At 43.4% G+C, this 27,997-nt stretch overlaps 1 protein-coding gene across 4 annotated transcripts; it reads right to left on the bottom strand.

Annotated features, from left to right (window-relative positions):
* Positions 1–661: 661 nt before the first annotated feature.
* fam20b (FAM20B glycosaminoglycan xylosylkinase) lies at positions 662–27,401 on the bottom strand. Of its 4 annotated transcripts, XM_077017219.1 has the most exons (10): positions 27,207–27,401; positions 24,664–24,744; positions 23,804–24,381; positions 22,330–22,416; positions 21,994–22,103; positions 17,765–17,936; positions 16,778–16,969; positions 16,577–16,636; positions 2,826–2,880; positions 662–2,227 (listed from the first exon to the last, which is right to left on the bottom strand). In XM_077017219.1, exons 3-9 carry the CDS (start codon positions 24,178–24,180, stop codon positions 2,838–2,840), a joined length of 1,041 nt encoding a protein of 346 aa, XP_076873334.1. In that variant the 5' UTR covers positions 24,181–24,381; positions 24,664–24,744; positions 27,207–27,401; the 3' UTR covers positions 662–2,227; positions 2,826–2,837. The 4 variants fall into 4 exon arrangements, with proteins under 4 accessions (XP_076873334.1, XP_076873332.1, XP_076873331.1 ...); XM_077017217.1 differs by lacking the exons at positions 662–2,227; positions 2,826–2,880 and adding an exon at positions 9,967–12,878 and having other exon boundaries at positions 24,637–24,744; positions 27,207–27,399; XM_077017216.1 differs by lacking the exons at positions 662–2,227; positions 2,826–2,880 and adding an exon at positions 9,967–12,878 and having other exon boundaries at positions 27,207–27,399.
* Positions 27,402–27,997: the final 596 nt, after the last annotated feature.

The following is a 27,997-nucleotide window of genomic DNA, read 5'->3' as shown; positions in this document are numbered from 1 at the left end:
CCACCCCTCCCACACACTGTTCTCCCTCCTCCCATCGGGAAGAAGGTACCGCAGCATCCGGTCCAACACGGCCAGACTCTGCAACAGCTTCCTCCCACAAGCCATCAGACTCCTCAACGCCAGACACTGAACTGATGAACTTCTTCTCCATGCATACACACACACACACACACACATGCACACACACACTCTCCCACACACACCCAACCACTTATTCCTGACAATGTGAAGGCATTTGCACTGAACACACTACTTCACTGCGACAGGGACTCCCTTTGCACATATATTGCGTATTGCACACGGCATAACTTCCACTAACCGAACCTACCTTACACTGTCTGCACTCTGTCTAGTGTACTGTCTGTCCGCACTTGTGTTGCACTTATGTTTTGTCTGCACTGTGTCTATGTTGCACCATGGTCCTGAAGGAACGTTGTTTTGTTTCACTGTGTACTCCGTATGTAGTTGAAATGACAATAAAACCTCTTGAACTTGAACTCTTAACATTTTTGAGGATGACCTGAGTCAATCTATAGTTTAACAACTTGTGACATCTATTGATACTATACGAACCATCAGATCATCTCCACACCGATTGTTCCACCAACATATAAAAACAACACCTTACCTGATTTAAACTTAAAGTACTTGATTTTTATTTATTTAATTTAAGATAAAATTGATGCAAAACACAACAAGGTGCAAAATTTGCTATGGAAATAAAGCATTGCCACATCAAATAACAGAATGGAATACTTAAACTGAAGAAAAGATTGTAGGCAGTATTTAGTGACATTATACAATACAAGTGTTCATGTACTTTAAATATTTTTCAACTTTAAGTCCAACAAACACCTCAAGTGCTTTTTAAATAATCGTACACAACTGTTGCTGTAAATAAATACATAAGATAAACACTGAGAACATTACTATGTCACATGTCAAAGGCAAAAAGGCAGGTTCTGAAGAACAACATTCATTTACAATTCAAGCTAGCATCACCACTACACAGTGGCATTAGTTTCATTTCAGATGAAAGGGCGTGGCCGGCCTGCTCACACCACACCCCCAACTACACCTGTGCTTTTTTATATTCATATATACAAAATAATTATTTTGATCATGACAATGTTAACATTGCTTTGAAATGGCATGACTATTCGATTTGCATGGCAATGTCTTAAAATAATTCAGGCCTTTCTGTTCTTTTATCAAAATAGGTGCAACAATTTCAGACATGACAGTGCCAATACAAGTTCACATGTTGACTTTTTTGCACTTCCTTATTAAAACTATGCAATATGACATTTTTGTCATATTACTCAGTGCATGATAAGAGTTTTCAGCTATAAGGAATTCTGTTCATTCCTCAGTGTCCTGTCACATTCATTCAAATGTGTTCATATGACACCTACACATTAACTTTAAACTCAGGCTACAGCTTTGATTAAATTAAAATAATCTGATTACTGTATATATTGTAACAATAGGATGCATGGTGACATGAATCTATTAGTGCACAGTTAAAGCCCTGCATCTGTAGATTACAACAGCTCATTATCCAGTGGCATCTCAAAATCCAGGCACTGATATTGAATGGCTCAATAATGTTTTTGATGAAACAGTATCATGACCACACAGTGTGTCTTTTTGGTAACTAAGCCTTCTTGTCATGTCCTTGGATAATGGTCCATTTTAGCTCACGATGATCCCTCTCAATGGTCCAGCTTGCATTAAAACAACCCAAAACAGGTATTTTACATCACACCGTCTCACCATTACCTGAGTATGTTAGCTGGGTGACAGTAGGCAAAAAAAGAACCACGTGATTATTTGTTCATTTACGCATTATACTAGTCAGGTAGTTCTTCTGGAGTTTCACGATGCATTGCTCCCAGCAAGTGTAGGCCTACACGAAGGTCTTTCAGGATCAAGCCATGTGTCCTTTCAAAACTGAAGGTGACCACATCCTTCTCATAGAGGCTGACCAATCGTTCTTGCCTCCTGCACTTCTTCTTCAGTTTGGGCAACAGCTTGATGGATGTCTTGGTGTCCGCTTGATTCAGGGTCAGGTTACCCACGCCGTCATCTTTCCCTTGCACAACAGCGCAGATGTAGAACACATATGGCCCAGGGTGAATCACGATGACCTGAGTGAAGTCCATTAGCTCCATGCTCTGGTTCCAGCTTATAGTGAAGTTCAGCCTAGAATAATTGTAGTTTGGGTCTTCAGATAAAGAACGTGAACAGTAAGAAAGCTTGATTAGTTTGGTTTTTTTTAGGTATTGCATTCATATGGTGTGACAGTAAGTACATTCATTTAGGAGCAGGTTACTGAGAGTACCAGGTATGTGTGTGTATGAAAGCATGCATGTGTGTGGGAGGGACAGCAAGAGTGAGAGAAAGAACGAGATAGGGAAAAAAAACCCTGAAACCACATTGCCTTGTTATATTAGTAAAAGTGAGCGGAAAAGTTTCCACCCAAAATTTGAGGCATAAACAAGCTACGTAGCCAGCAAATATTACATACTCAGGTTACACTTGCTAGTGACAAATGTACAGGAATTTTTTTTCACCTTAAATATTATTTTATTACCATAACAATGATTAGACTGATGCGCCATGAACTAGATGCAAATTTAGTTAGCAAAGAAAAGCTTCAGTATAGCCTACATTAGGTTCACAAAAAAAAAACACTCTTTAAAGAGGTCTGTGTTCACGTTTGGTTGGTGTTTTATTAGCTGTCTGGAACAGGTTCCCCTCAAGAGCTGCAGGATCTACCTCAGCGCTAATTTATGGATTAGAAAGACAACATAGAGGCTCACCTTCAATCATATTCAAGTATATTCCTGTTTCCTGAAAGCCCTTCTGCGAGGAATCCTGCATCAGAAGAAGGATGAATCATAACTCAGCGAACACATTAGCTGGACACATCTAAATAAAAAAAACCCAGACACCACACGCATGTCGCGCCTTCTCTGAGTCTAAGAAGATCTACAACGTTCACTGCTTAAGTAAAGTTTAATTTATCTTCGGCGAATGACTAAGACCTGTTCAACAATAGTGCGGAATGTGACTAAACACCAAGACAAGTTCCGCAAACAAAATGCCATCAAAATCCTAAAACAAATAATAACAAAAATTATATCGAAGCTAACTTAGAAAACGCACCCACCGGAATCTTTTTTTAAACCAAAGATTACTCTCATTATTTTCTTATTCTTCAAAGTTTGATGGTTTTTTGTTTGTCTGCTCTTCCGCCTCATGGTGAGCTGGACCGGGTGGATGCGTCATGTGTTTCTACCCCAACCACAGAAGGATTAGAGAGGAACATCCTTCACCTGCCAAACATGGACCTTTCGGGCCAGTTTTATCGCGTACTTTTTACACAAACTCCAAGCACCACACCACCCCAAGAAACGGGACTCCCTTCTGTTTAGGATGTTATTCGGAACAGTTGTCACACAAACGTTATCGACGTACACCATTTTGCCTCATTAAAATAAAACAGACTATGATGTAGGAAAACCCGTCAACAAAAAATGATTGTCGACTTTCATAACACTAAGACTAACTAATGAAATTTCTTCCAAAACGGCTATTTTTTGTCCATTCAATCCAAGCAGCAACGTATTTCCATTCGCCTCCCTGTATCGGACGGACTTACCCGAGAGTAAAAGCACAGAACCACGCACGTTCCGGTCAGCACGGTGTGGAAGACGAGCAGCGCCAGAAACGTGGTCCGCCCGCGGCGCTCCCTGCCAACAGCCACGCTGCCCGCTAGCGTCACCTCAGCATCATGAGAGTCCATAATGAGAAATGGCTCATGACAGCTAGAGCCACTCAATTTAAAGTGGGCTAGCGGAGGGGGAGTGGATCGAAGATCTAAAATATCCCCTTCAAAGGTGACAGCCACCCTTCTCAACATGTCGTGCTCCAGATAGCCACTGTATGACCTACCCGCTTGATTAACTTCGAAACATCAGCCTACTTTATGGATGCGCACCTGACATCTGTAGCCCGTATAGTACAGCAAACCACGTTAAATCAATATTTACCGAGCGGACTTTTGAGGTCTGATTCAAATGTATGCAATACAGCAAGAGTAAACTCAACGTAATAACGAATTTACCGCAATCCAGAAAAAAAGCCCTACACAGTACTGCGAGATTGTTCATTTTAATCATAAGGAGCGTTTTGTACACTCATATTTTATCTGCGGACGTAACGTGAGTTTATTCAGACCTTCATGACTGAATTTAGTGCTTGAATAATATGTATGCGTATGAGCAGGCAATCGTTTTCCATTTGGATTGGATTTAAGTCCAATTTAAGTACGGACAACCGCGTTCAGCACGTATTTTCTTTGCATTCCGAATATTCTGTAGTTTAGAGAGCAAAGGAGAGTCAGAACTCATATAGCCGCAAAAGGACGCAAGGTCCTGATTAATCTTCGACCAGTCTCGAAACATAGTGAGGGGTTTAGTTTTCTTCTTACACACTGGCCATAAGCGCCTTACCTGTAGTTATCAGTGCCGTAGAGACAACGGTACGCAACCAAGCAAATAGTAAATTGTTTGAATTAACATTGTTCAAATAACTGATCCGCTTTCGGAAATACTGGAATATTGAAGTCACAGACGTGGCTAAGGGTAGTATTTTTTCTGGGACAACGTTAATTATTTAAAGCAATGACGGGAAGACATAACAAAAACAACTCGTTCTGTATATGCACATTATGTTAAAACCTCAAGTCTACAATTATTTGGCACACACTTTCATCCAGAACAACTTATGGTACCAGTCAAAAGTTTGGACTCGTCCTACAAGTGGTCTGCGTATGTGAGAATGTCCTCAAGACTCTTGAGGTTCAGTGAACATGAGCGTGCGATGCTGTCAGAGGAGAGTTACTGTGAAGAACCGTTAATCTAGGACAGTAAATGTGTCTAATATAGCATAATCACCTTATTTTATTGGTTGAGATCTTTCTATTTTTTAAATGTAGAAAACAGTAAAAAATAAAAACAGTAGGTGGGTCCAAACCTTTGACTGATACTGTATATATTAAGATGACAGTATTTGTGCTAACTGGGAAACAGACCTTGTTCTGGAAAACTGCAGATCATGCTGCAGCCAGCACTGTGTGCCACTTGCTCTATTTATATGCACACACTTCAAATCTTGGAATGTATAATCCCAATCCCAGCCAAGGTTCTGAGTTCACTAATAAAGAGTGATGCTGTATCACAAAATAATAATAATAATATTAATAATAATAAATAAATAAATAAGTGATGCTGTATCACAAAATGTTGCAGTGCTTATGTCATGAATCCTCAGATTGGAATTACAATGTTAAATCAGAACTTGTACAGAAGACAGAACAGAGGAGCTGTCTGCACAGGTGGGTATGTGCTCTGAATGTAAACCCAAGGCACACTGAATCTGAAAGCGGGCCCTGGATTTTTATCATCACTGACAGTTAATTAAACAGTCTTCCTAGGCAAAGATGGAAAATGTAGGACCTGGACCTCAAAGACTTGAAAGAAATCAATCTCTACTCTTCTACATGGTAGGTCAAGCAAGATAAAAATGAACACTGTATTTGTAAAGACACTTCAGGTTTAAAAAAAACAACAGGTTGCAGAGTTTCAGCGGATTCCCATCAGAGGATACAGATCGTGAATAACATCAACTGTAACTGTATTGTTCAGTTTTGGCTTATAGACTACTGTTTTATTTTGTTCATAGCGTTTTCAAAAATATTTATATTTGGACATCAATACAAACCATTGATGTTGCAGGGACTTTTCTTTGTTGGTGTAAAATATGAACGGTGGTTTTGGAGGCTATTCTGCAGTCCCAGCACATCAACCCAAACAGCACAGCAAAAAGCCCTGTTACTGGTGGTCTAACCACTCCCAGGTGTCACATTGTGCTTTGATGCTAATCGATACTGCCCTATTGCTCACATCTCTCCCTCACCCTCGTGCTCTCACGACAAAATGAAGCCAAATGATCCACATAAAGTGCATTAGGTAAGTGGCCATGAGTCAAGGGGCCTTCTCTTCCTGTGTGTGGAGAGCTGCAGAAACTGAAGCAGTACCAGCACCTGTCAGCTTCAGTGTGCTTTACCTTTTCACTTTTACTAGGTGGGAACAGGAGATGACCAAGAGGGAAATTCTAACACCAGAAAACGCTTCCCTAATTGTAACTGCTCTGTAAAGCTTGCAAGGTCTCGCCTTGGACAGGAGACTCTAGCATTCTGTAGCTGTGCTTTCATCAGAGAGCAGGCTCATGCACTACAGTTCACATCTTCCTATAGCAAAATCCAGGGGCTGTCACTGAGAAATACAGTGATGGAAACAAACAAACAAACAAATTACACACACACACATCCTCCAAGACACTCATTCACGTGAAGGCGACGACGTACAATCTAAGGTTACATGACAAGGCTGCTATCAGACTATTATCAAACAAGGAGAATATTCAGGGGACAGACCCAAGATGCTGGGACTTTTCTTACCTTATCACTCCATCACAGCAGGTTAAAGCAAAAGGGAGAGTTAGGGTTAGACAGAAAGATGGAGAGAGCCAGCGTACAAGCGAAAGAGAGTGAGAGTGGGTGACTGACCGAGACAGAGAGAAACTCATTTAAAGAAAAACATTTCTTAAAATGAGATCTTCCTTTAAGGCTGAAATAAGTACATGTACTGTCTAGGCAGAAAGAGGAGTTAAAATGACAGAAACTAGCATATAAATGAACAGAAATAGCTATATACAAGTTTTACAGTAACCTCTTTGATTTTCTTATCATAAGATCGTCTTATGATTGAATAGCACTTTACAGTATTCAATTGCTTCTAGATGCTCGCTAAATGCAAATTACCCTTTTGTAGGGTTTCAGATGATGACCAATATAAATATATCACTCGTTATATTTTATATACACACACACACACACACACACACACACACGAAACGTTGTGATCCACCCAAACAGTCATCATTTTCTAAAAATTAAATAAAACATTTGTAAAGCAGAGTTATACATCATTATTTATTCTACAAAAGTGATTTTCCTCTCACAAAAGTGAGAGGGAAGTGTGTAGATTGTGACTCCTTCTTTTGCAGTCATTACTTCAACCAAACATCTTTAACCACAAACCACATCTGCTTTTTGGGATTTTTACCCACTCGTGCTTGCAGAACGGTTGAGAGAGTTTGGAGGTACATCTGACATGTACCACCCACTAAAGATCTTGCCAGAGCAGTTCTGTGGGATTGAGATCTGGACTTTGACTGGGCCAGTCCAGAGTGCAAATCTTTCTCCAAAAAGTCATTCCTTGGTAGTTTTGCTGAAATACATTGGGTCATTGTCTTGTTGCATAACTAATTTCCATCCCAGCTTCAACACCCTGACTGATGGCAAGATATTCTGGTCAAGAATTTGTTGATAGGCCTGGGAACTCATTGTTCTCTGGATAATATGGAGTTGTGTAGGTCCAGAGGCAGAAAAGCAGGCCCAGACCTTCACATTTCCACCACCATGCTTCACTGCTGGGAGGAGGTTCATCTCTTTATATGCAGTGTTGACTTTTCTCCAAACATGGCACCTGCGATTATGGCCAAATAATTCAGTTTTGGATTAATCTGTCCAGAGAATGGTATCTGGTTTGTCCAAGTGTTCTTTGGAAGAATATGAATGGGCAACTCTGTTCTTTCTTGAGAGCAGATGTTTCCTTCTAGCAACTTTCCCATGAACTCCATGTCTGTTTTTTTTGTCTGATTGTAGATGCATGCATTTATCACAGAGAGGTCTGCAACTCTCTGGAGGTGATGTGTGGATTGGCCTTTCCCTGAATTTTTATTTTTGTGGTGCTTCTTGGTGTAAATTTTGATGGCCATCCACTTCTGAGCAGAGTTGCAATGATGCTCCATTGCAGTGAGGTGAGTGTCCTCCATTTGTATTGTAGTGTCTTACAGTGGATGGATGGAGCTGGAATCTTTGAGATGGTCTTGTAGCTTTTCGCAGACTGATTGGGGCTGCCACCACCTTCTTCCTGATGTCCTCAGATGTCTCCTTTCCTCTCAGCATTGTTGATCAGTGCTTTAACACTGGGCCCCAGGGAAACGACATTTCGTACCTTGTACTAGTACATTGTATGACAAAAATGTTCTGACTTTCTAACTTCTGTGTGCTTTATACCTTGGCACAGCATTGGTTTGGTTGGTTTCCGCTCTCTTTTAATCAGTGTGGCTCAAATCTTTTTCCAAGGATTTGACTGGACTGCTTACTGACTACTTCAGCACTCACATGTTTCACCTTTTCATTTAAAGTAATCGATGAACAAACCTGACATTTAATATACAAATATAAAATAAGAGAAACATAATAAAACAAAAGAAAAAAATTTAGTTTAGTTTTAAATTAAAATTAAAAACTAAATAAATTTTTTTATTTAGTTCAGACTGTCAAGCAGTACTGTGTATATGTAAATAATTATTTTGAGAATCTTAAGCAAACCTTTTCTATAGTTTCATTAAAAATCACCAGTGTCCTAAAATTGTTGTGTATATTCAAATCAAGTGTCAAGTAAAATGTTTATCTATTTTAAATGTTGATCTATTTTAAGTAGCTTTAAATGGTCAAATAGGCTCATGCTCGGAGTATTAACAGCACAAAATGAAACTCAACAGGTAATACTGAAAATCACACAATATACACGTTTCAATTCTTTCTGAATCACATAAGAGAAAAGTGAAGTACTATTCTCCTTGTGTTCCTCTGTCTGACACGGTAAGTGTGAGCAACCGCAAGGCAATGGGTTACCAAGGAGTGCACCTACAGTCATGCTGATAAACATAGGACCGCCTACTAACCGCTGAACAGGTGTACGGTATGGTGTGACGGCCACACACAGTGATTCTGAATGACCCAAATGGCAGTCCTGGCCCTAAAGTCTCTAAAACCTTGTGAGAAAGGCTGTTTGCTTCCTCACAAGTACAAGAACCAGTTGCCATATGGTGTGAACTAGACCAACAAGATAATTTACTGCAAAAATGTGGTCTTGCATTTTTCGGACTAAAAATTATTTAGATGAAAATCCCCTAATTAATTACTGACCTCAAATTATGACCCGCAAAACTTCATAATTCATAAGAATGGGTCCAGCAGGTCACAGGAGCATCATCTGAGATCTCCAACCAGGAGGGCAGCCCTTTTCTATGCACAAAATATCATTAAATGTCAAAAATATATTTACTGTAGTTTCCATGACTGCTGAGGATACCATTACAAATTGAAAGTGCAAGATACCGTGTTCTCCAAGGCACTTGCATACTCTCATTACTCAAAACTAGCTGATACCTGATATTAAAATAGACACAATTTAATTAATTGCCTTTTTCATTTTGGTACTGGGATTGAATTTTATGACCAGTATATTGGTTCTCAAAAATACTACTGCTACTATGAAAATTATTATTACTTGTCCTCGATGTGGGTTTCTGATTCCACAGCTCACAAACAGTATCACTCACATCTGGGACAGAGGGCACCTGCAAAGCTGTGCGAATCTTTAAATGATTGTGTCGGATCGTTTCTGAGTGAAGCCCCCAGGTGTCCTAACACAGGTCAAAATGTGGGGGTTCTGATTTGGGTGGTGGACGACCTGGCCTTGCATCAAGTGCTCTTTGAAATTGAGGGGAGTTTCTTATAGCTTGATAGCAAGTAGTGTAAAGGGAATATGATTAATTTCAAGAACAGAACATCTCTCAGTCAATATAAAGCTCCTATCAATTTATTTTATAATTAATAACAAAAAACAATAATATTAAATATTATCTAATAAAATTATAAGTAATAATTATAATATTTATATAGTTATAATATAAAAATAATACATAAGTAATAAATACAATAATTGTATAATAAGAATGATCCAGGTGATCTTTCTGGGTTTCTGGGTTCGATTCCCAGGCTCTCTAGGCCATGACTGAAGTGCCCTTGAGAAAGGCCCTTTACCCCAGCTGCTCCTCTGGCACTGGGCTAGGGTACCACAGGCCTCTAGGCATCACTAGTGTGCACTTTGTAAATCGCTCTGGATAAGAGCATCTGCTAAATGCCCTAAATGTAAAAATGCATTGTGGCCTTACAAACTGCTTCAGTGCTCGTCAAATTAACACCTAATCAAACTCGCGTTGTTGGCTGCCACCCAGTGATAACAGCCCTTTCCATTGGTGGTTAGGACAAGAACTTTTATGGAAGTCTTGCTAACTTAAGACTTGGACCAATATCGAGATTTTGAATAAGGGATCGCAGATCACAAACAATCTTCCTGGCACACCTCACTCAGATGTAATTATGTAATAATTACAGCCGTAGACAAAAAGTGCTAAATGACAAATTCCTGGAAATTTCCCAGATTTTTTTTTTTTTTTGGTATGTTTGACCTATAGGTTGGTATATACTTACACAGACACCAACACTACGACCTCTGCATGACCTTGCAACAGCAATAAACCCCACCTGAGCTGCACTGCAACAGCCTGACAGGAAACACATTTGTTAATCACCCTCAGCATCCGCAAAAAGTCAAAGGTTCCAGTCAGTATGTCAGTAATGTCAGGCCGAGAGCTTCCAGAGCCTTCACGCCATGCAGGCAGTAGCCCGGCCAGACGTTAACTTGGACTTATACTGGGGGCAGGGGGGATGACCACAGCACAGATATTATCCAACCTATTTTCAGTCAAAATGCCGAACATGCCTCCAACACCTCCCAGACATCCATTCTAGACTGGGCTATAGAAGAGGAGTCAGAACAGAGGACTTTGTTGGGAAAGGCTTATGAACACTTTAGCATTCCGCTGTGGCACAAAGAGGCACGTCAGTACGTCTGCGAGGGATCCGCTCAGTAGGGTGCACTCCGGATGACGCAGCATTCGAAGCCAAAATGTCAGATATCGTACTTGCTTGCCTGATGTGACAGTGTATGAAATTCCCTCGGCATGTCTGTAAAACGTTTTCGTTTTTTTTTTTTTTTTTTTTTAAGGTTTGTTTAGGTTTAGTCATCTTGAACATTCATACATACACATACAAGTCCCCTCCTCTGAAGGTCTGCAGAAACACATAGGTCATGAGAACGACACAAATACCAGCGGTGAGCTTAACAGCCCACAAAGCAGCAACATCTGCGCCGGTTTCAACACCAGCGGCGATGACCCAAATCACACCGAAACGGCCGACCGGGGCCAGCAGCTGATCTGTGTGCCCGCCCATCTGGGAGGTGACTGGCCAATCCTGAGAGTTCAGAATGATTAAGTGTACCGGAGGACCGTCATTTGGGGCAGCCAGTGTAATTCAGAGATGACTTGGTACGACTGAAATAATAAAAGTATACTCTTCTTGACGGTTTCCAGTAATCCGAGGAAAACTGCCTTAATGAGGTCAGTAACCACAACACAGAAAACACGTGTCATTTCAGTGAAGTTCTAAGTGCTAAATTCTGCCCCTAGTGGCTAACAAATACGTTCACATTCAACAGGTGACTGACGAAACCTGTGCGATCCTGTTGTTCATGCCAAACTATGAAGCACTTAAAAAGACAATTAACATGTTTACATAAACACACACACACACACACACACACACACACACACAAACTTCAAACACAACATTAAAAATGTTTGAAATAAGCAAACCATTGTGTGTCTTTCTTTTTTTAATGTTGAAAAGCCCCTCAGACAGTCTTCCACCACTGTCATCATTTCCATGATCCCTAAGCATCAGTAGTAATTTCTCCCCATCACGCGTTTGTTTCCAGTACCACTGCACAGTTGAAAGTAGGCAAACGTGTCACCTCAATATTTTAACCCTTAAAATCAATAACGTTACTCACTGTTCATCAGTACAGTTATTAAATAGTCAGCTGCATATGTACAATGTGTGTAGCAAGAAGAGCAGACAGGTCATCTGCCCGCCGGTGTCACTGCTTTCATCTCCGACGTCCATGACATAATTTCACGCCTGCTGCCCATGACACAGCAGGCAGGGGCAGCCCAGGTGCCCCCCATGCCCTCCCCAGACTGTGGAATGCCCCTGTCTGCCCTTCAGGACTTTAGGCCTGGTACTGTCAGTCAGTCCCACTCACCAAGAAAATCTTCTTATTGAGCTTGGCACCTGCTCCCCGTCAGCAAAGTCCTGAAGAAAAGACGCGTAGAAGCAGTGAGGCAGGAGGGTCAGAAGCAGAGCAGCACACGTGTGTCCGTGCACTAGCCGCCGTCCCCGGGGGGGTGGGGTCTAGCTGGGCACCGAGAGGGTGCAGGCAGGAAGGGCGGAGAGGCATGTGCACACGCGTGGGGAAGAATAAATAAAATAAAAAAAACCCAAACAGAAAAACGCCATCACTATTCCTGGTCTGGTGCTCAAGAGGCCCGTGGGCCACATCCGACGCGGACTTTGGGAGAAAACCACAACTTCCTGCTCACATAACCCAACTTCCTGCTCACATGACAGCTGCACCCGGCAGCTCCGCTTGGAGTCCCCCGGCAGGACAATCAGGTCAAGAGGAGGGACTGAAAGAGTGCCCTAAAGGGTCAACCAGCAACATCCCTCTCCTCTATTCCCCTCCCTCGGGTGTGTTCAGGGGTGGGGCAGGTTCATACGGTCCTCTACGAGTGTGCTCTCTGCCCCCTGCAGCTCTACACACTGCCGTACGGTCGCCAGCACGCCGGCCAGGCGACGGTCGAGCGCGGAGAGGTGCGGCTCCGTCAGCACGGGGTAGGTGGCGTCATGTGCTGTGGCGTGCTGCATCAGAGAGCTGAGAGCGCCGCCCTTCAGGACATTCAGTCGGTTCCAGGTGGACACGCGGACCCTGAGACAGAACGAGAGTTTGTGGCAGTCAAAACGAGAGAGTAAGAGAGAAACGGAATCAGGAGTGAGTAAGAGAGAGGAGAGAGTGTGAGAAAGTGAGAGTGAGTGAGAGAAGCAATGTGTCAGAGGGAGAAGAGAATGCAAGAGATTTTGTTAGAAGATGGAGAAAAAACTGGACATAAAGAGACGCGAGAGGGGGAAGGGTGGAGTCATGCTGCACCATTGTTCACTTTAGCGCGCGCGCACACACACACACACACACACACACACACACACACACACACACACACACACACACACACACACACACACACACCCACCTGCAAAGCTGTGTGAGTCTTTAAATGATTTTCAGATCGTTTCTAAGTGAAGCCCCCAGCAGGTGTCCTAACATGTTCAATGCTGCTTGAAATTTTTTGAAACCTCAAATTCTGTCCGAAGCCCTTTGATGTTGATAACTACCTCATCATCCACTTGCTCAGAGAGTGTCAAACCATCCCAGAGGGTTGCAGAACTTCGGGAAAGAATTCATACCTTACTCAATAAGGGAACACAAGGAATTTCTTGACTCGAATCTTGCCATGCAAACTGCTGATAAAACCGTCCGAGGGACCGGCAAAGAAAGAGATGTCTCTCTACACTGGGATGTACTGGGTGCATAGCCTAACCTCATCTTGGCCTCAACCCAATCCAGTGAACAATAACAATGATGAGGACAGGACTCTTGTTCGTTTCATTAAAGTAAAAAGTAGCAAGCCCAAGAAGACATTTAAAAACCATCACCAGAACCTGAAAATCTATTCTAAAACTGACAGGTAACCAGTGCAGTGAGTGGAGTGCAGGTGTAATATGATTCCTCGTTTTCTTGCGGGTCAGGACCCTTGCATCGGTATTCTGAACTCGCAGTAGGTGTGAAGTAGAGCTCTCTGTAACAGCGTTACAGTGATCTAGCTTCAATGTGATAATTGTATGATCGAGTTTCTCACTATCAGCAGGAGAGGGCATTTCTCGGATCTTAGTGATATTTTCGAAGGTGTGATTTAAAGCTGAGCTTATTATCAAACGTGACGCCCAACATTGTTTGGCCTTCAGATTCATTTGATTCAAATCATTCCTTTGTGAATCATACCAAGTGATTTTGTAGTCTCTTTATTTAACTACAAAAAATTACCTATGCACTCAGTGAGCCAACTGATTTTAAGGCTTTTGGTTCTAAAGAAATGTAAAGTTGTCTCATCTGCATATTGATGATAATTAATATCATGTTTGTTATTGATATGGAGGCAACGGTTAACGGAGGCAAATATAGATTGAACAGTAAAGGCCGAAGAATTGATCCTTGGGTGACCCCACAAGTTCTTTTTTGACGTTTGAAGGAAGAAGTACCTAATGCAACATAGTAATCATGCCCCTTTAGAGAAGATCTAAACCAGTCTAAGACTGAGCCACTAAGGCCGACCCAGTCCATCAAGAAGGATTTAATGGTCAACAGTGTCAAAAGCACCCGCCGCTTAAATCTAGCAGAAAAATGACGCGTACGTACACATTAGTATGATAGTTTCTCATGATTTCAGATTTGAGGATATTTCCATTTGAATATTAAAATGTTAATATTGTCAAAGAGTACAATATACGTCGGCATTTTGCGACCAAACACGGAGCTATGTATGCCAAAATTAGCCATCAAGAAAAACGACGAAATGTCAAAGAATTAAAGAGCAAACTGCGATCGCAACACAATGTGTTCACAACCACAAACGAAACGGCAGTAAAAGCTGCTTTGTTGTGGCTGAATAAATCGCCGCGCTTCAGTCTTTCAGAGGGAGCATTTTTGAAGCACATTCGCCATTTTCACAGTTATTTCATATTTCAAGTTATGAACAAATTAAATGTGATATATTTGATCAATTTTTCTTTATTCACTTGGATAGTTTGATCGTTGATTGATAGAGTAATGTGGGTTTCATAACCTAACAAATTTAAAGGATTTATGTTATAAGAACAGAAACAAGCAAACATTTTTTTTTTACACTTACGCAAATATATCTAATATTTGTAAATTGAATAAGTAATACATTCAGAGTTATTTAACATTAAGGAGTAGGTACATTTCTAAGTTCTGTGGGTAACAATTATGCTGATGTGGCCTGCGGTGAAAATGAGTTTGACACCCCTGGTTTAATAGATGGCGGTAGATGGTAAAGTTCTTCCGAGCCACCCATTACTGGACAGTTTGGAATGATCTGGATGCTCTGTGTGTTCTTAACCAGCTTCATGATGCAATAAATTAAATTTTCATTATTATTTTCATTTTATAGTATATACATTATTTTGGATTTAAAAATCATATATAGGCCATCAACATTAAGTTTTTATATTTAAACATAAACCATTAGCTAAAAATGCCTAAGACTATAAAGAACAAACATTCAGTAAGCATACACAGGAGTTTCCATTAAGCATTAACTGGCTGTCTTGCCTGACTCCCCCCAGCGCAGACAGTGGCAGCGTTGCCTTTACTGGGATGCCATGGCATTTCTGCAGTGATGACAATTCCTATATACTTCAAACCTCAAACAAAGCTCTCTTTCATTTCTGTTCCCTGGGATTTTCACTTTTGATTTGCTCATTTCACTCTATGGATTGTTAAGCTTGGAGTTAGAGGTCAGTGAAAGTCACTAGGACAACAGAGGCAAGGCGTGCTTCTGAGACCCAGTTCTGGGAACCCACATTTTTACAGCTGCAACAAAGCAAAACATCAAAGCTTTTCTGGAAATGCCTACCTCACTTGTTTCATGACAAAAAAAGGGTATTTGTGCATATGCGTGAGAGAGTGAGAGAGAGACAGAGACACAACAGGTGTGACGGGCATGATTGGACATGATCATTTAGGAAGTTCCAGCTACAAAACAAAAGGGAGCACACAGCCAACATGCATCAGAAATAATGTCCAGTTAAAATACTGCATTCTGAGACACTGCTAATGGGTATTAAGACATGCAGTTTAACACTAAGCCATGGTAATCAAAATCGCTATCTCTCCCACAATCAGTGAGGATGGCCTTCTGGTATCAGGTTCTGACATGTATGGCCTTCTGAGATCATGTTCTGACATGTATGGCAATCTGGCATCAAGTCCTGACATGTATGGCCTTCTGGGTTCAGGTTCTGACATGTAAGGCCTTCCTTTGGTTAATTCAGTACGTCAGTTAAACGGTCTTCAAGTACACGGGTGGTTTTCTTTATCTTAGGTATACATATAAACACAAGCACACACATACACCAACACCTCAGGCTTTTGCTATGAGTGTATGCAACCACACACACTCAAAAGGACCGGTTCTATTTTTGGCTTATTTAAGGTTGATGAGAAAGTACACACCAAAATTCTGAGGATGGAGAACTGATTTAGGACCAGATTTGTGTCTCTCATTTCTAAGCAAAGCAGCTACACACATAAGGGGCTTTACCCCCAGGATGAGGGCGAGGAGAGCGTGGTGTGGCTCCAACCCGCCTCCTTGTCCTCATTCAGAATCACAGTTTCACAGCCTCATTCATGACTGCAGTTCACAGACTGAGCATGTCAGGAGCTGTTGACTTTCATCTTCAAATATTCACTAATGCCCACATTCAGAATGTCAGTGTGCACACAATCATCTCAACTATAAAGGGTAAAGATGTGTGTGTATATAGACTCACATGCAGCACTGATATAGAGGAGCCAGAATGCTTCTTTCATCTAAAGCTGGGTTCCCGAAACTGCCATGAGAAAACACATCACAAACAAGCATTAAAGAAGATACCATCATTGCCAGGTCAACGCACCCCGTCTCTCTCTCTCTCACACTCACACTCACACACACACACACACACACACACACACACACACACTTCCGTTACCTTTTAGCATTGTCCAGAAGGATGAGCATGCTCGCACCACCGTCATCTTGGAAACTCTCATAGTGATGGCGATCGGCATTGCCGATGAGGTAATCAAAAATGGCTGTATCTATAACATCCAGTAAGCGAGGGCCAGCATCGTAGGGAGGCATCTTTTTCACCGCCTCACAGTAGCTCTCGTCATACTCCCACCTGAGGCACACCACAAATATATATATATATATATATTTTAACCTACAGACAGATGTACGCAATGTTTATCTGTAGATCTCTTGACACCACTGTGTACTGCGAGTAAGAAGACAGATATTGTGAAGGGCTCATAGCTCTGAATATGTGCCTTTTGGGAAGCGTCGTGAATAAGAGTGAGGAAGAGTGAGGTGTTTCAGCTAAGGAAGAGCAGTGAGAGGGATCTCCACGCAGCATGGGGCCTCATCCACCCTGCCGCTGTGACAAATGAAATGGACAATGCTATTCTAGCTAGGAACGTGTTAAAATATGGCACAGTGATCATTCTGAAAGAAGAGAAAGTGTCTCTGTCTGCAATGATCGGACACACACACACACACACACACACACACACACACCTCATTGAATATTTAAACCATTGAAGCAGTGTTTTGACACACCTGTCCTTACCTGCCCTCCTAGGGCAGACAGACAGGAACAGAGGCAGACAGACATTAAGACTCTAAGGCATCAGTGGTTAGCCTCGTTCATCCTGGGGCCCGAGGAGAATATGGGTGTGGGAAGATGCATACGGCATGAGATTATCAAAACGGCGCTCATGTGATTTCTGAGAACTTCTCATAGTATGGTAACGGTGTGTTGGTTTAACGGCACAACTGGGGCATTTCTCAGAATTCCTTGCATTCAACAGACATGATGTAATGGGGAAACATTAATTTTGAGTCAGACACCCAGTGTGTAATTCCCTGGACACTTGTGCACGTGTGTGTGTGTGTGTGTGCACATATGAGCGTGTACCTGGCGAGTTTGCCCTCTCGGTACGTGCGACCCCAGGGATGTCTGTGTTTCTGCAGAGGCCAGACGTCAGGCAGCCAGAGAGTAACCGAGCCTTCCATCACGTCACCCTCAGCACACGCAGGCTCGCTCTCCCTACAGTAGTAACACTTGCCGTAGAAGCACGTTTTGTTCCCTACAGGCACACGTGAGAGGAATCACACAGAGCTCACATTAAACCCTGATGCCTCTGCATGCAACAACATAACTCAAATGCATACAACTTGTGCTTTTAATAAAAAAGGAAGGAAGGAATTCTTCAGGAACCAAGATTTAGTGGCACGTAGCAGAAATTCTGAGGTAGCAACCAATTGTGTAGCCGTCTCCTCCCTATCCAAGCAGGGTGTAGAACATACAGTGGCCGTCAGGTGCCTAGATATGACTACTGCACTCAAGTAGCCAGAATGTTTCAACCAATAAGGTTACAGTAGATGGATACTTTATGAATGGCAAACGCATGGAGAGAAGGCGTAAGAGTAGACACGTGTTGATGTGTCGGAAATGTTTGCTGTTGGTTTAAATATCTCTCATGTGATTTGCACATTTTATTTTATTGCGTGATCGTCAGTGATGGAGTGTGCAAACATGTCCGATGTCCAATCATAGCCATGCTTTGCAGATAGGGTAGAATTATTTGCCTTTGAAGGACAGTAAGCATGGCTCTCTATAGGCAAAATATTACTGCTGCAGCAATTTAGGGTGAACTGTAAAGTTCAGAATAAGAAGCTGGCGAATACCCTCCAGCCTTGTTGATGTTACAGAGCTAAAAGACTTCAATCTTTTTATTTTTTTTTACTCTTTACTGGTAAAATCTTTCATTATCTGTAGGCTACTTTCTCTCTCACTGGCGGTTTTCATATGGGAAAGGCACGCAAGGGTTTTCCTTGTTGTTCGCCTGTCTGGAGTTAAATTTGGCTTCTTAGTATTTTCACTTCTTTAACGAGAATTCAAAATGGTTAGCAAAGCACCAGCAGCCACCACGGATCCATCCTCTTCCTCTTTCCGCGTCTCCCAAGTGCCAAGAAAATTCAAACTTAAGCTTCATGATAAAAACATGAAAGGTATTTGCTTTGTCCCTCCTGGACTACTGTAGAAACATGTCTCTGTTGGAAGAGGACCTGCTATATATATATATATATATATATATATATATATATATATATATATATATATATATATATATATATATATATATATATATATATATATATATATATATATATATATTACACACACACATTTAGCATTCAAAATAGTTAACATTTTTGTTTTTAATTTATTTAGTTTAAATATGTATATATACCCGGTGTTTTTTTTTTGTCAAACGCTTGGAAAGCTGTTCTTTCACACTGCGGTGCTGATGTCAGAGTAAAGGTTCCTCCAGCCTGAAAGGACCTGATGATGTTAAAGACGTTCTGAGGTTAAAGGCCTGTGGGAGTAGTGGCCCACACAACCATTTCCACCGCTTTCGTCTGTGTGACTCAGACTGCCGCCCTACTGGTGACAGAACCACTATAACCTCCCCCCAGGGGTGGGTATAAAAACACTTTAATCATGTAGGAGGGGCTGAAACAACCCAACAATGACCACTATCAGCCTTGGGAGAAATAACCGTTAGCCTGGATAGCTAGCTAGCATCTGAAATATGGTCATGAAAATATTTCTAAACAACAACAGGCAAGATACCCATTTTCTGACTGCAGGTGATCTCGCACCGGTCATGTAGCACAGATCTGTGGCATACCCCCCCCCCCATGTCTGATATGTGATTACGGTAATCATGCTGGTGGAATAAATATTCCACAGCTCACTAGACAACCTCCATGTAACCACCCCCCCCCCCCCCCCCCAGAACTAATGACTAACCCTTTAATCCATCACCACGCAAGAATTTAGGTGAGAAAAACAAACAAACAAGCGAACAATTCAAATCCACAGCAGTGATGCGATCTTTACATCACCACACACCTGCTCTCCACGGGCCCTGCTGACGTAACAGGCCGAGCTAGTGACGGTCGGGTTGAGCAGCGTGTGACTGATAGCCAAACCGCACTTTCCCAGACGCCCTCCCAAACACTGGGAGACGGAGGACGAGGTGAAGATAAAAGCACGATTCAACCGGGGAAAAGAGCGGAGTTAAAAACGTAAACACCAGTGAGAAACACTCACTCACTGCCTATATAAGTTTGAAATATTAAACTACCAAGGTTAAATGTAAGAAACCTTTCACGTGTAACAATTTATTTTTAGGATGATTTTGTTTTATTTGAGACACTTATTTGAGAAGGACAGAGTCAGAGGGAGGATACACTACACGCGATTAAAGCTTTAGACGTCCATCCACGTCTAGACGAAACACCGCTGATGTCTCTTGCCAAAACGCTACAGGGCCGTTTCATTTTTACTCCATAATGAATGAAGGCTTACTCGGGCTACTGGAGCCAGCACCACCCAGGCCCACGTGGACCCAGCGCACTCACGCTCCATTTGGGCATCCAATGCACATCCAGCCTGTTAAGAATGTCTTGCCTTAAACTCCACCTTTCTCCATCCACGCAGCAATGCACAGAGAATAAAACACATTAAAAGGTCAACCAAGAAAATGACCCTCTTGAATTTGATCATTAACTACTGTTTCTATGCCGCTGAATAACACGGGTATTTCTAGATTCCAGGTCAAGATGCCGAGAATTTGCTAAAAGGTTTTTATCCACTACGACATACAAGAACTCTCGAAATAGTTCAAAGGAAACTCCACTAAAGGTTTGAAAAAAGGAAGAGGGCACATACGACTCAAACCGCCACCTAACATTCGCCCTTCCATTTTCAGTTTAAGCACAAGTTTTAGTCTCTTATCATCACTATGCTGATGACGCTTGACTGATCCTTTCCTTCCCACATTCTGACACTCGTTGCCTCGTGGATGACTGCTCACCACCTGAAGCGAAAACCAAACTTGTACACTCCAGTGACCCCAAACCACATAAGAACCACTCAAGAACACCCTGTAATCACCACCAGAAACTGCTCGAAGCCTGGGTGTAACTTTGTACAACCAGTTGTCTCTCTCCACACGCATCAACGCTGGTCAGATCCTGCGGATTTCTCCACTGCAACATACGGAGAACGCGACCCTTTCACAGGAATCCACCCAGTAGCTTGTGCAGTCTATCGTCATCTCAAAGCTGGACTACTGCAACCCCGGGTCTGCTGGACGTGTGGGTCTGCTGGACGTGTGGGTCTGCTGGAGTTGCTGGTCTTCCTCTATGGATCATCAGACCTCTACAGCTGATCCAGAATGCAGCAGCACAACTTGTCTTCAATCTCCCCAAGTGCAACTACTGCTGTGTTCTCTGCACTGGCTTCCAGTAGCAGCATCAGATATAAAACCTTGATGCTTGCCTACAAAGCCTAAAATAGACCAGCCCCTCCCTACACGAGGACCATGGTCAAAGCCCGATCTGTACCTTAAGCACTCCAAATCTCAAGTATGGCTCAGCTAGAAACGCCATGCTTAAAGTCTCTCGGAAGACAAACCTCAAGACTATTCTCTGTCCTGGCTGTGAGATGGTGGAACGATCTTCTGCTAGCTGTTTGGACTGCAGTCTCTTGCTGTCTTCAAACGTGGACTGAAGACTCACCTGTTTGTTGAGAACTTAAATGACCACTAACACTGCAGATAGCTCTTGTTGTCCTTTACATTATGTTAATTTATGTCTATGTTTATTTGCACTTCTAGGTATCGGTTTTAATTCCTGTTGTTTATGTTCGAGCCCGTGTTTATTTGCAATACAAGGTTATGACATTTATTGCTGTAATTTAGAAGAAGTCTGGTTCAAGGGTCAATAGGTCAAGACATGCTTAATGTACAAATATGTGCACCCGTGCTTCCCTGATGATGAGGATAACATTTCATAAAAGCAAAGTAAGCCTGCACGCACCTACACGTCTCAGAGGACACAAGACGATGTCCAACACCACGCTTGCATAAAACTGCACTGATTTGTTAGATCATCCTAAACACACAAGCTTAGGTGGTTTTGGTCCTGCGTGCCATACGGTTAGAAATGCAAACAGATAAGGTAAGGCATTAGATTATAGTAGTAGAAGATCTGCTCTGCACTGGAATAAGCACTAGGCACATCTGCACACCGCCAGGGAGGAGATGAGGGTCGTGATTGGCTGGCACTGACCTTGCATGAGGAATGTGCTCAGCAGCTGGTCTGTTGCCACAGGCTTGATCTCCGTGCGCAGGTTGACAAACCGACCCACCACTAGAGGCGCTCTCCTAAAACCCAGGATCCTGCACACGAGGAACAGGGCAGGTCATACAGGGAGAGCCGTGACAGGAGTGAACAGAGCTCTGTGCAAACAATGCAAATGTATTATGGATCCAGGTCAGGGGTGTCTTTAGTGTGTGTGTGTTTGTACGTGTGTGTGTGTGTAATTGCTAAACATGTGTATATATGGCTCTAGTTCCGTGTGCATTTTGTGCTCGTGAGCACACCGGCGTGAAGGTGCACCCTCACCTGTCCAGGTGAAAAGCAGCGATCTCTGCATTATGCCTGTCGTACCCAGCGTATGGCTCTCCCTCCACCACATAATCCCTGCTGTACCTGCGGATGGAGAGGGGAGGGGCTCAGTGAGGGCCCGCCCACAATCAGAGGACCAGCAACATCGAACCAAAGCGACATCACGGGCGATCGTGGAGATTCGAGTCACCATGGAGACGTTATTTGAAGGGTACCCTCAGGCCCACGTTAATCTCAGTGACACTACAGCCGTAAGGGAAACACAGACTGCGGTTCTGATCAGACAGAGGACCCATTCCCGCTTTCACACACACGTGCCTTAAGCTCTCTGGAGCAGATATGCGCATCACTATTGTGCCCTCTTGTGCTACGATTAAAAACCTTCGGCGGGTTCAAGACCAGCTGCATGACAGACGTGGCTTGTGACCTCAGATTAGAGAGGCAGCATGACAGACGTGGCTTGTGACCTCAGATTAGAGAGGCAGCATGACAGACGTGGCTTGTGACCTCAGATTAGAGAGGCAGCATGACAGACGTGGCTTGTGACCTCAGATTAGAGAGGCAGCATGACAGCTTACCCACACCATGTATTGCTCACATGAGAGTATCAGACACCGACACCAATACAGCTTACTGAACATGAGTGAAAGTGTGTACACGCACACACAGACATGCACACAAGATCGCAGTACGCGCCTTATATGACATATAAACATTATATGTCAAGGCACCTCAGATTGAACATGGATTAAAATGAATTATTCTATAGCCGCACCCCTTTAATTATTATCTTATTAGCTTGACATCTGTATCATCAGGTAGAATCACTCGTAGGCACAATTTGCACAAGGCTTTGTTTGTGAAAGGAACGGCATTGATTAACGTGCTGGAAGGAGCCTTCCACAAACACAGGTCGGAAGGCACCTCATCTGACTACAGAGAGACACAGACACAGGCCAGAACGCACCTCATCTCACTACAGAGAGACACAAACACAGGCCAGAACGCACCTCATCTCACTACAGAGAGACAGTGTCATGGTTTCATTTTTTTTTTTTAACAATTTATCTTGCCTTCATTTCTCCAAAAATAAGAGAGCAAACTAAATCCCAGAAGGCATGTATTGCCTACTGCAATGAGAAGTTTTATTATTTTTTATTATTGTTGTTTTATGTCTTAAAAAATTATTTTGAGGAAACTGAGGTTGACTAATCAAATAGTCATAAATTCATTTGATTACAATTTGAAAAAAGAAAGGACTGCACATAGCGACATTTATAGGGGACTAGAAATGGTCATATACATGTTTAGATATGCATGTTTAGCTCAAATGTGAGAAAGGTGAGATCTCTTTTAAACCCTCAGTAAACTCAGTAAACCTACTAACTAAGATCTTGGCATCTCTCATAAAACCAGGGACTGCAGCCTTCACTGGTGTCACACTGAACGTGCCACCTCCGCCTTTTCTTACCTCCTCGGCTTGAACACCACCTTCTGTCCTCCGTCAAGCACCAACAGGGCTTTGAGCTGGGTGCCCTTGTAGCCCACGTCGGCTCGCTCCACCCGCGCACTGGCCAGGGCGTTGAGCACGGCGGCTAGCTCGGGCGTGTCCTCTGGGTAGACCTCGCGTGGCCCCACCCACTGGGCTGCCACCTCCCAGGGCGACTGCAGGGTGTGGGTGAGGCGCGCGCCCTTGGCCAGCGGCAGGCTGGCCTCCATCTTGCGGAAGGCACGAAGGTCGCGGCGGCTGGTGGCCGAGCCCTCGCCTCCGTCCAGCAGGAAGACCTTAGCCAGGCCCAGCAGCAAGAGGGCGCCACAGAGTACCACCACCCGCTGCTTCAACTTCATGGTGGCGGGGGGGAGAGGGGTGCGCGGGAGGGGGGAGGTCGCGCACTGGGGTCACGCCCTGGGTCGCGCCCTGGGGTCACGCCCGGGGCATGGCGCTACCTGCGCTCAACCAGGAGCCAGCACACAAACGGGACCGCAGCGGCGAGGGCAGAGGTCAAGTGGAGAGAGAAAGGAAGAAAAGAAAGACTGATAGGGTGGAGACTGTGGAAAAAACACACACAGAAAGACAAATGTACAGAGAGAAACTTATTATAGTTGCCATGATTTTAATGAAATTAAAAGAATAGGAATGTACATATATTGATTTAAGAAGACATCATTAATATATGGGGACATTACTCAACGTAAGTAATGTCAATCAACATGAAAGAGTGAACCTGAAAAGAAAATCCTAGTTAGTACAAGAAACGTGACCCAAACGTGACAGCCTGCATCCACAGGAAGAATGTCACACACATTGCGTCTTGCTGGGGAGGCCCGTACCGGTCTGGGTCCCTCCGGCGTTCTGGTTGGGGGGACCGGTTCTCTGATGGCTGCCTTTGGCTGGATCACTGCTCCTCCAGACTAAAACAAAAGCCATAAAAAACAGAGATAGATTCTTTTCAGACACCCACAGAAATGTCAAAATCATAACAGTTGAAGGAGATTTTAATTGTGATGGTGTATGCTGCACACAAATACATACAAGGCATATGGGGATGGAAATAATAATAATAATAATAACAATGTATTATAATATTATATTCACTTAGTATGTCTCCGAGAACTTAGACGAATATAAATTATGACTTTGCCCCATTGCATAATCAAATTGAATGACTTATACAATGAGACAATTGGACGGGTCTTGAACCAAATGTCTGCTGACAGCTGTCAAACATGGTGGCAAGAATGGTACAAAGTGCCATGTCATCCTAACAGTGGGGTTAAACGGCTTCCTTGTGCTTGTGTAACGGTCAAGAACTGTACTTTCATGTTTCCGTGTTCCAAAATGATACCGTCCTTATATACGGAAACGCACTCAAGAGAAGTTTGATGTACTTCAAACATGTTCAGTGGCTTTTCCTAATGAGCGCATATAAAACATCCAAAATCAAGACAGCCATCTCATTCCATGTAGTCAAAGGAACAGGGCTGTTTCCATGTGACTGAAGCCGTGAGAATGTGTTATTCTGTTAGGTACTCAATATTAATGTACCGTTGGACTGCATAAACCAAATTCAATTTACAGATAACTTTACACACATACCTGCATACACACAAGTGCAATTGCAGGAGAGCACACACACACACACACTGGGTGGTATTTAACAAGTATAAAAACAGCTAAACCCTCACAGGTGCAAACACAAACCGGGTGTCTACAACAGAAATCACATGCCAAAAGCCCAACATTATGGAACACAACCAGGCATCACTAGTGTAGACATTTAATCAGCTGCAGATTAGAACGTGGTTTGTTTATAATCTTCCCATTTTTGCCACACGTCTGGGTGCCTTTCCCTCCAAGCAAGACAAACGGAGGCCTTCTGCCCACAATGCCAACGCCCAGCTGATGACCAGTAGGCCTTCTCATCTCCACCTGCTCACTGACCAGCAGACACCGTAAAGAGGTCTCGAAGACCATCAGGGGGTTTACAAACACAAAAGTGCTGCATAACAAAATCTGTGCCTGTTCTTGGCAGACATCTACAATATGGTGTCACACAGATTGCCTACTAATTACAACACACCCTGTCCAAGGCCAAGCAGGCGAACCTGATCTTCGACTTCCCTCCACCTGCTAGTCATCAAACACCTTAGAACTGCAAACCCTGATGAGCTGACACTAGCAGTTATGGTAGACATACCCATAACCCGAATGTTTAAACCTCGTCTGTAGCACTTCACTACTAGTAAACACCTCTGGTGGCAAAAGAGCACACTGTGATGTTTTCAACGCCTCCGGTTCAAAGAGCCTTTTAGCAGGGATCTGCCACCGCCTGGCTGCAGCACTCACAAACCCACAGCACTCAAAGAGAACGCATAGTGTTCAGAGAACTGTATTAAACACGGACTGCACTTAATTACCAGGTGCGGTCCGCAGTACGATCCCAGCATCCAACACCACAGACGAGTCTGTGAAACTACATAATCTACAATGCTGCGTCCTTTGGGGGGGGGGGGGGGTATCAATGAAGATTATTTCATACATCGATTCACCTACATCACATTAACGTGTAAATACGTGGCAGTAGAATATATTAAAAACTGCCCTCACACCAACCACGCTACACCCCCCCCCCCCCCCCCCCGTAGCCCCGTGTGGCCACGCATGCGATTTTGATCACTACACAGTCGCTCATTCATAAAACACTGGGACACTAGGACGGCCAGGGCTGGGGGGGGGGGGTGACCCGAATACGACGACATCCTCTTCCTCCTCCTCTCGTTATATAGTAAATCATCTCCGAGGACGAGGCACTGCCGGTGACACCGACCCCCCTCCTCCCGCCACTGTAGCCCGAGTGACCACGTCGCTCACCAACACTGACACGCCGGTGGTCGGTAAACCGAGCCGGTCCAGGTGAACGTGTAGCACCCAGCCTGCTGGCCCGGTAGCCCAGCTAGACGTTAGCAAAAACGACACGGCGCAGAAACAAACGACCAAACGGGGCGGTAACGGCAAAAACGTTGATCTTAATCCCCTAAATGAACGCACCGTTCTGCGGTCCACCGGTTTAATCCAGTACTAACCCGAGTTTACCGCGCCACAGAGGCGGCGTTAGCGTTAGCGCGCTAGCGTAGCTGGGTGAAGCACTCGCAGGTCCGTCTAGCCGGCTCGGTGCCCCCACGTCGCTTCCGTGTGGTGGATACACCGTTAATACGCGGTCACGGTTCGTTCCTCGGCCGTAACAGCACTCGGTTCGTTGGCTAGCCGTCGCCGCGGTCCCCTCGCCATCTGGGCTGTTTGTGCCAGCGAGCAACGCAGAGAGGGCGAAGCCAACACGTCCCACCGAGCTGTGACTGGCGTGCACATAACTCACCGCTTTGGTGACTAACGTAGCTCGTTTACGGTTAACACGTCGCAAGTGAAGTGCTGCGGGGTGAACGGAGGATCCTCCGGTCCGGTCCGTCAGGCGCTCTCCCGTGTGTACACGCACAGCCACTTCCTCACCAGTAATGGCCGTGTGTCCCTCCAGCTACGGTACGCGCGTCGCCCGCTTACTTAAAGTGAACACGTACCGGTGGCATCTGGTGGTCTCTGGAATACTAACAGCACAGTTTAGTCCTACACCATAAACTTATATATATATATATATATATATATATATATATATATATATATATATATATATATATATAAAATAAATATATATATTAACATAGCTACAATTATATTCTACCCTCTATTTATTTTCTAGGATATGGTATATTACTTTTCCAGAGATGTGACCGGTAAAGAAACACCCAATTCGTTTAATCACGTTTGGTTGAGTTGATAAACTCTCAAGTAAACACGTGCTTTCAAAATTGCAGAGAAATCTGCTCGTTAGGATGATCTAACATGGCCATGTATACATTTCTCTAACGTGGCCCAGGTTCATTGTAAGGATCTGATGTGAGCTTTGCGGTTTGCGTACACAGCTTTGAAAGCCTCATCGGACATCCTTAGCAAAAAAACTGAAGACTCTCAGTTCTGCGTTTGCAATAGAGAAGATACACAAGCCCTCTACTGCACAACGCCAAAGGTCACATCCGTTTCTGAGAAGATTTCACGTTTTCAACCTTTAAAAAAACAAAAACTCCAGTATCTCGTTGATGCCTTTCACAGTAC

The sequence above is a fragment of the Brachyhypopomus gauderio genome, chromosome 9 (genome assembly GCF_052324685.1).
Source record: "Brachyhypopomus gauderio isolate BG-103 chromosome 9, BGAUD_0.2, whole genome shotgun sequence".
In the NCBI taxonomy this organism is placed as follows: Eukaryota; Metazoa; Chordata; class Actinopteri; order Gymnotiformes; family Hypopomidae; genus Brachyhypopomus; species Brachyhypopomus gauderio.
The sequence above is the reverse complement of the archived record's forward strand: the minus strand, read 5'-3'. Positions and strand labels throughout refer to the sequence as shown.

What these genes read in the sequence shown, in the direction of transcription:
- fam20b (XM_077017217.1), bottom strand. Translation starts at nt 24,180, where the DNA reads ATGAAGTTGAAGCAGCGGGTGGTGGTACTCTGTGGCGCCCTCTTGCTG. An exon ending in CGAGAGGGCAAACTCGCCAG is followed by an intron (nt 16,970 to 17,764) that starts GTACACGCTCAT and finishes GGTGTGCCTCAG; the next exon opens with GTGGGAGTATGACGAGAGCT. An exon ending in CTTCTGGACAATGCTAAAAG is followed by an intron (nt 16,637 to 16,777) that starts GTAACGGAAGTG and finishes TTCTCATGGCAG; the next exon opens with TTTCGGGAACCCAGCTTTAG.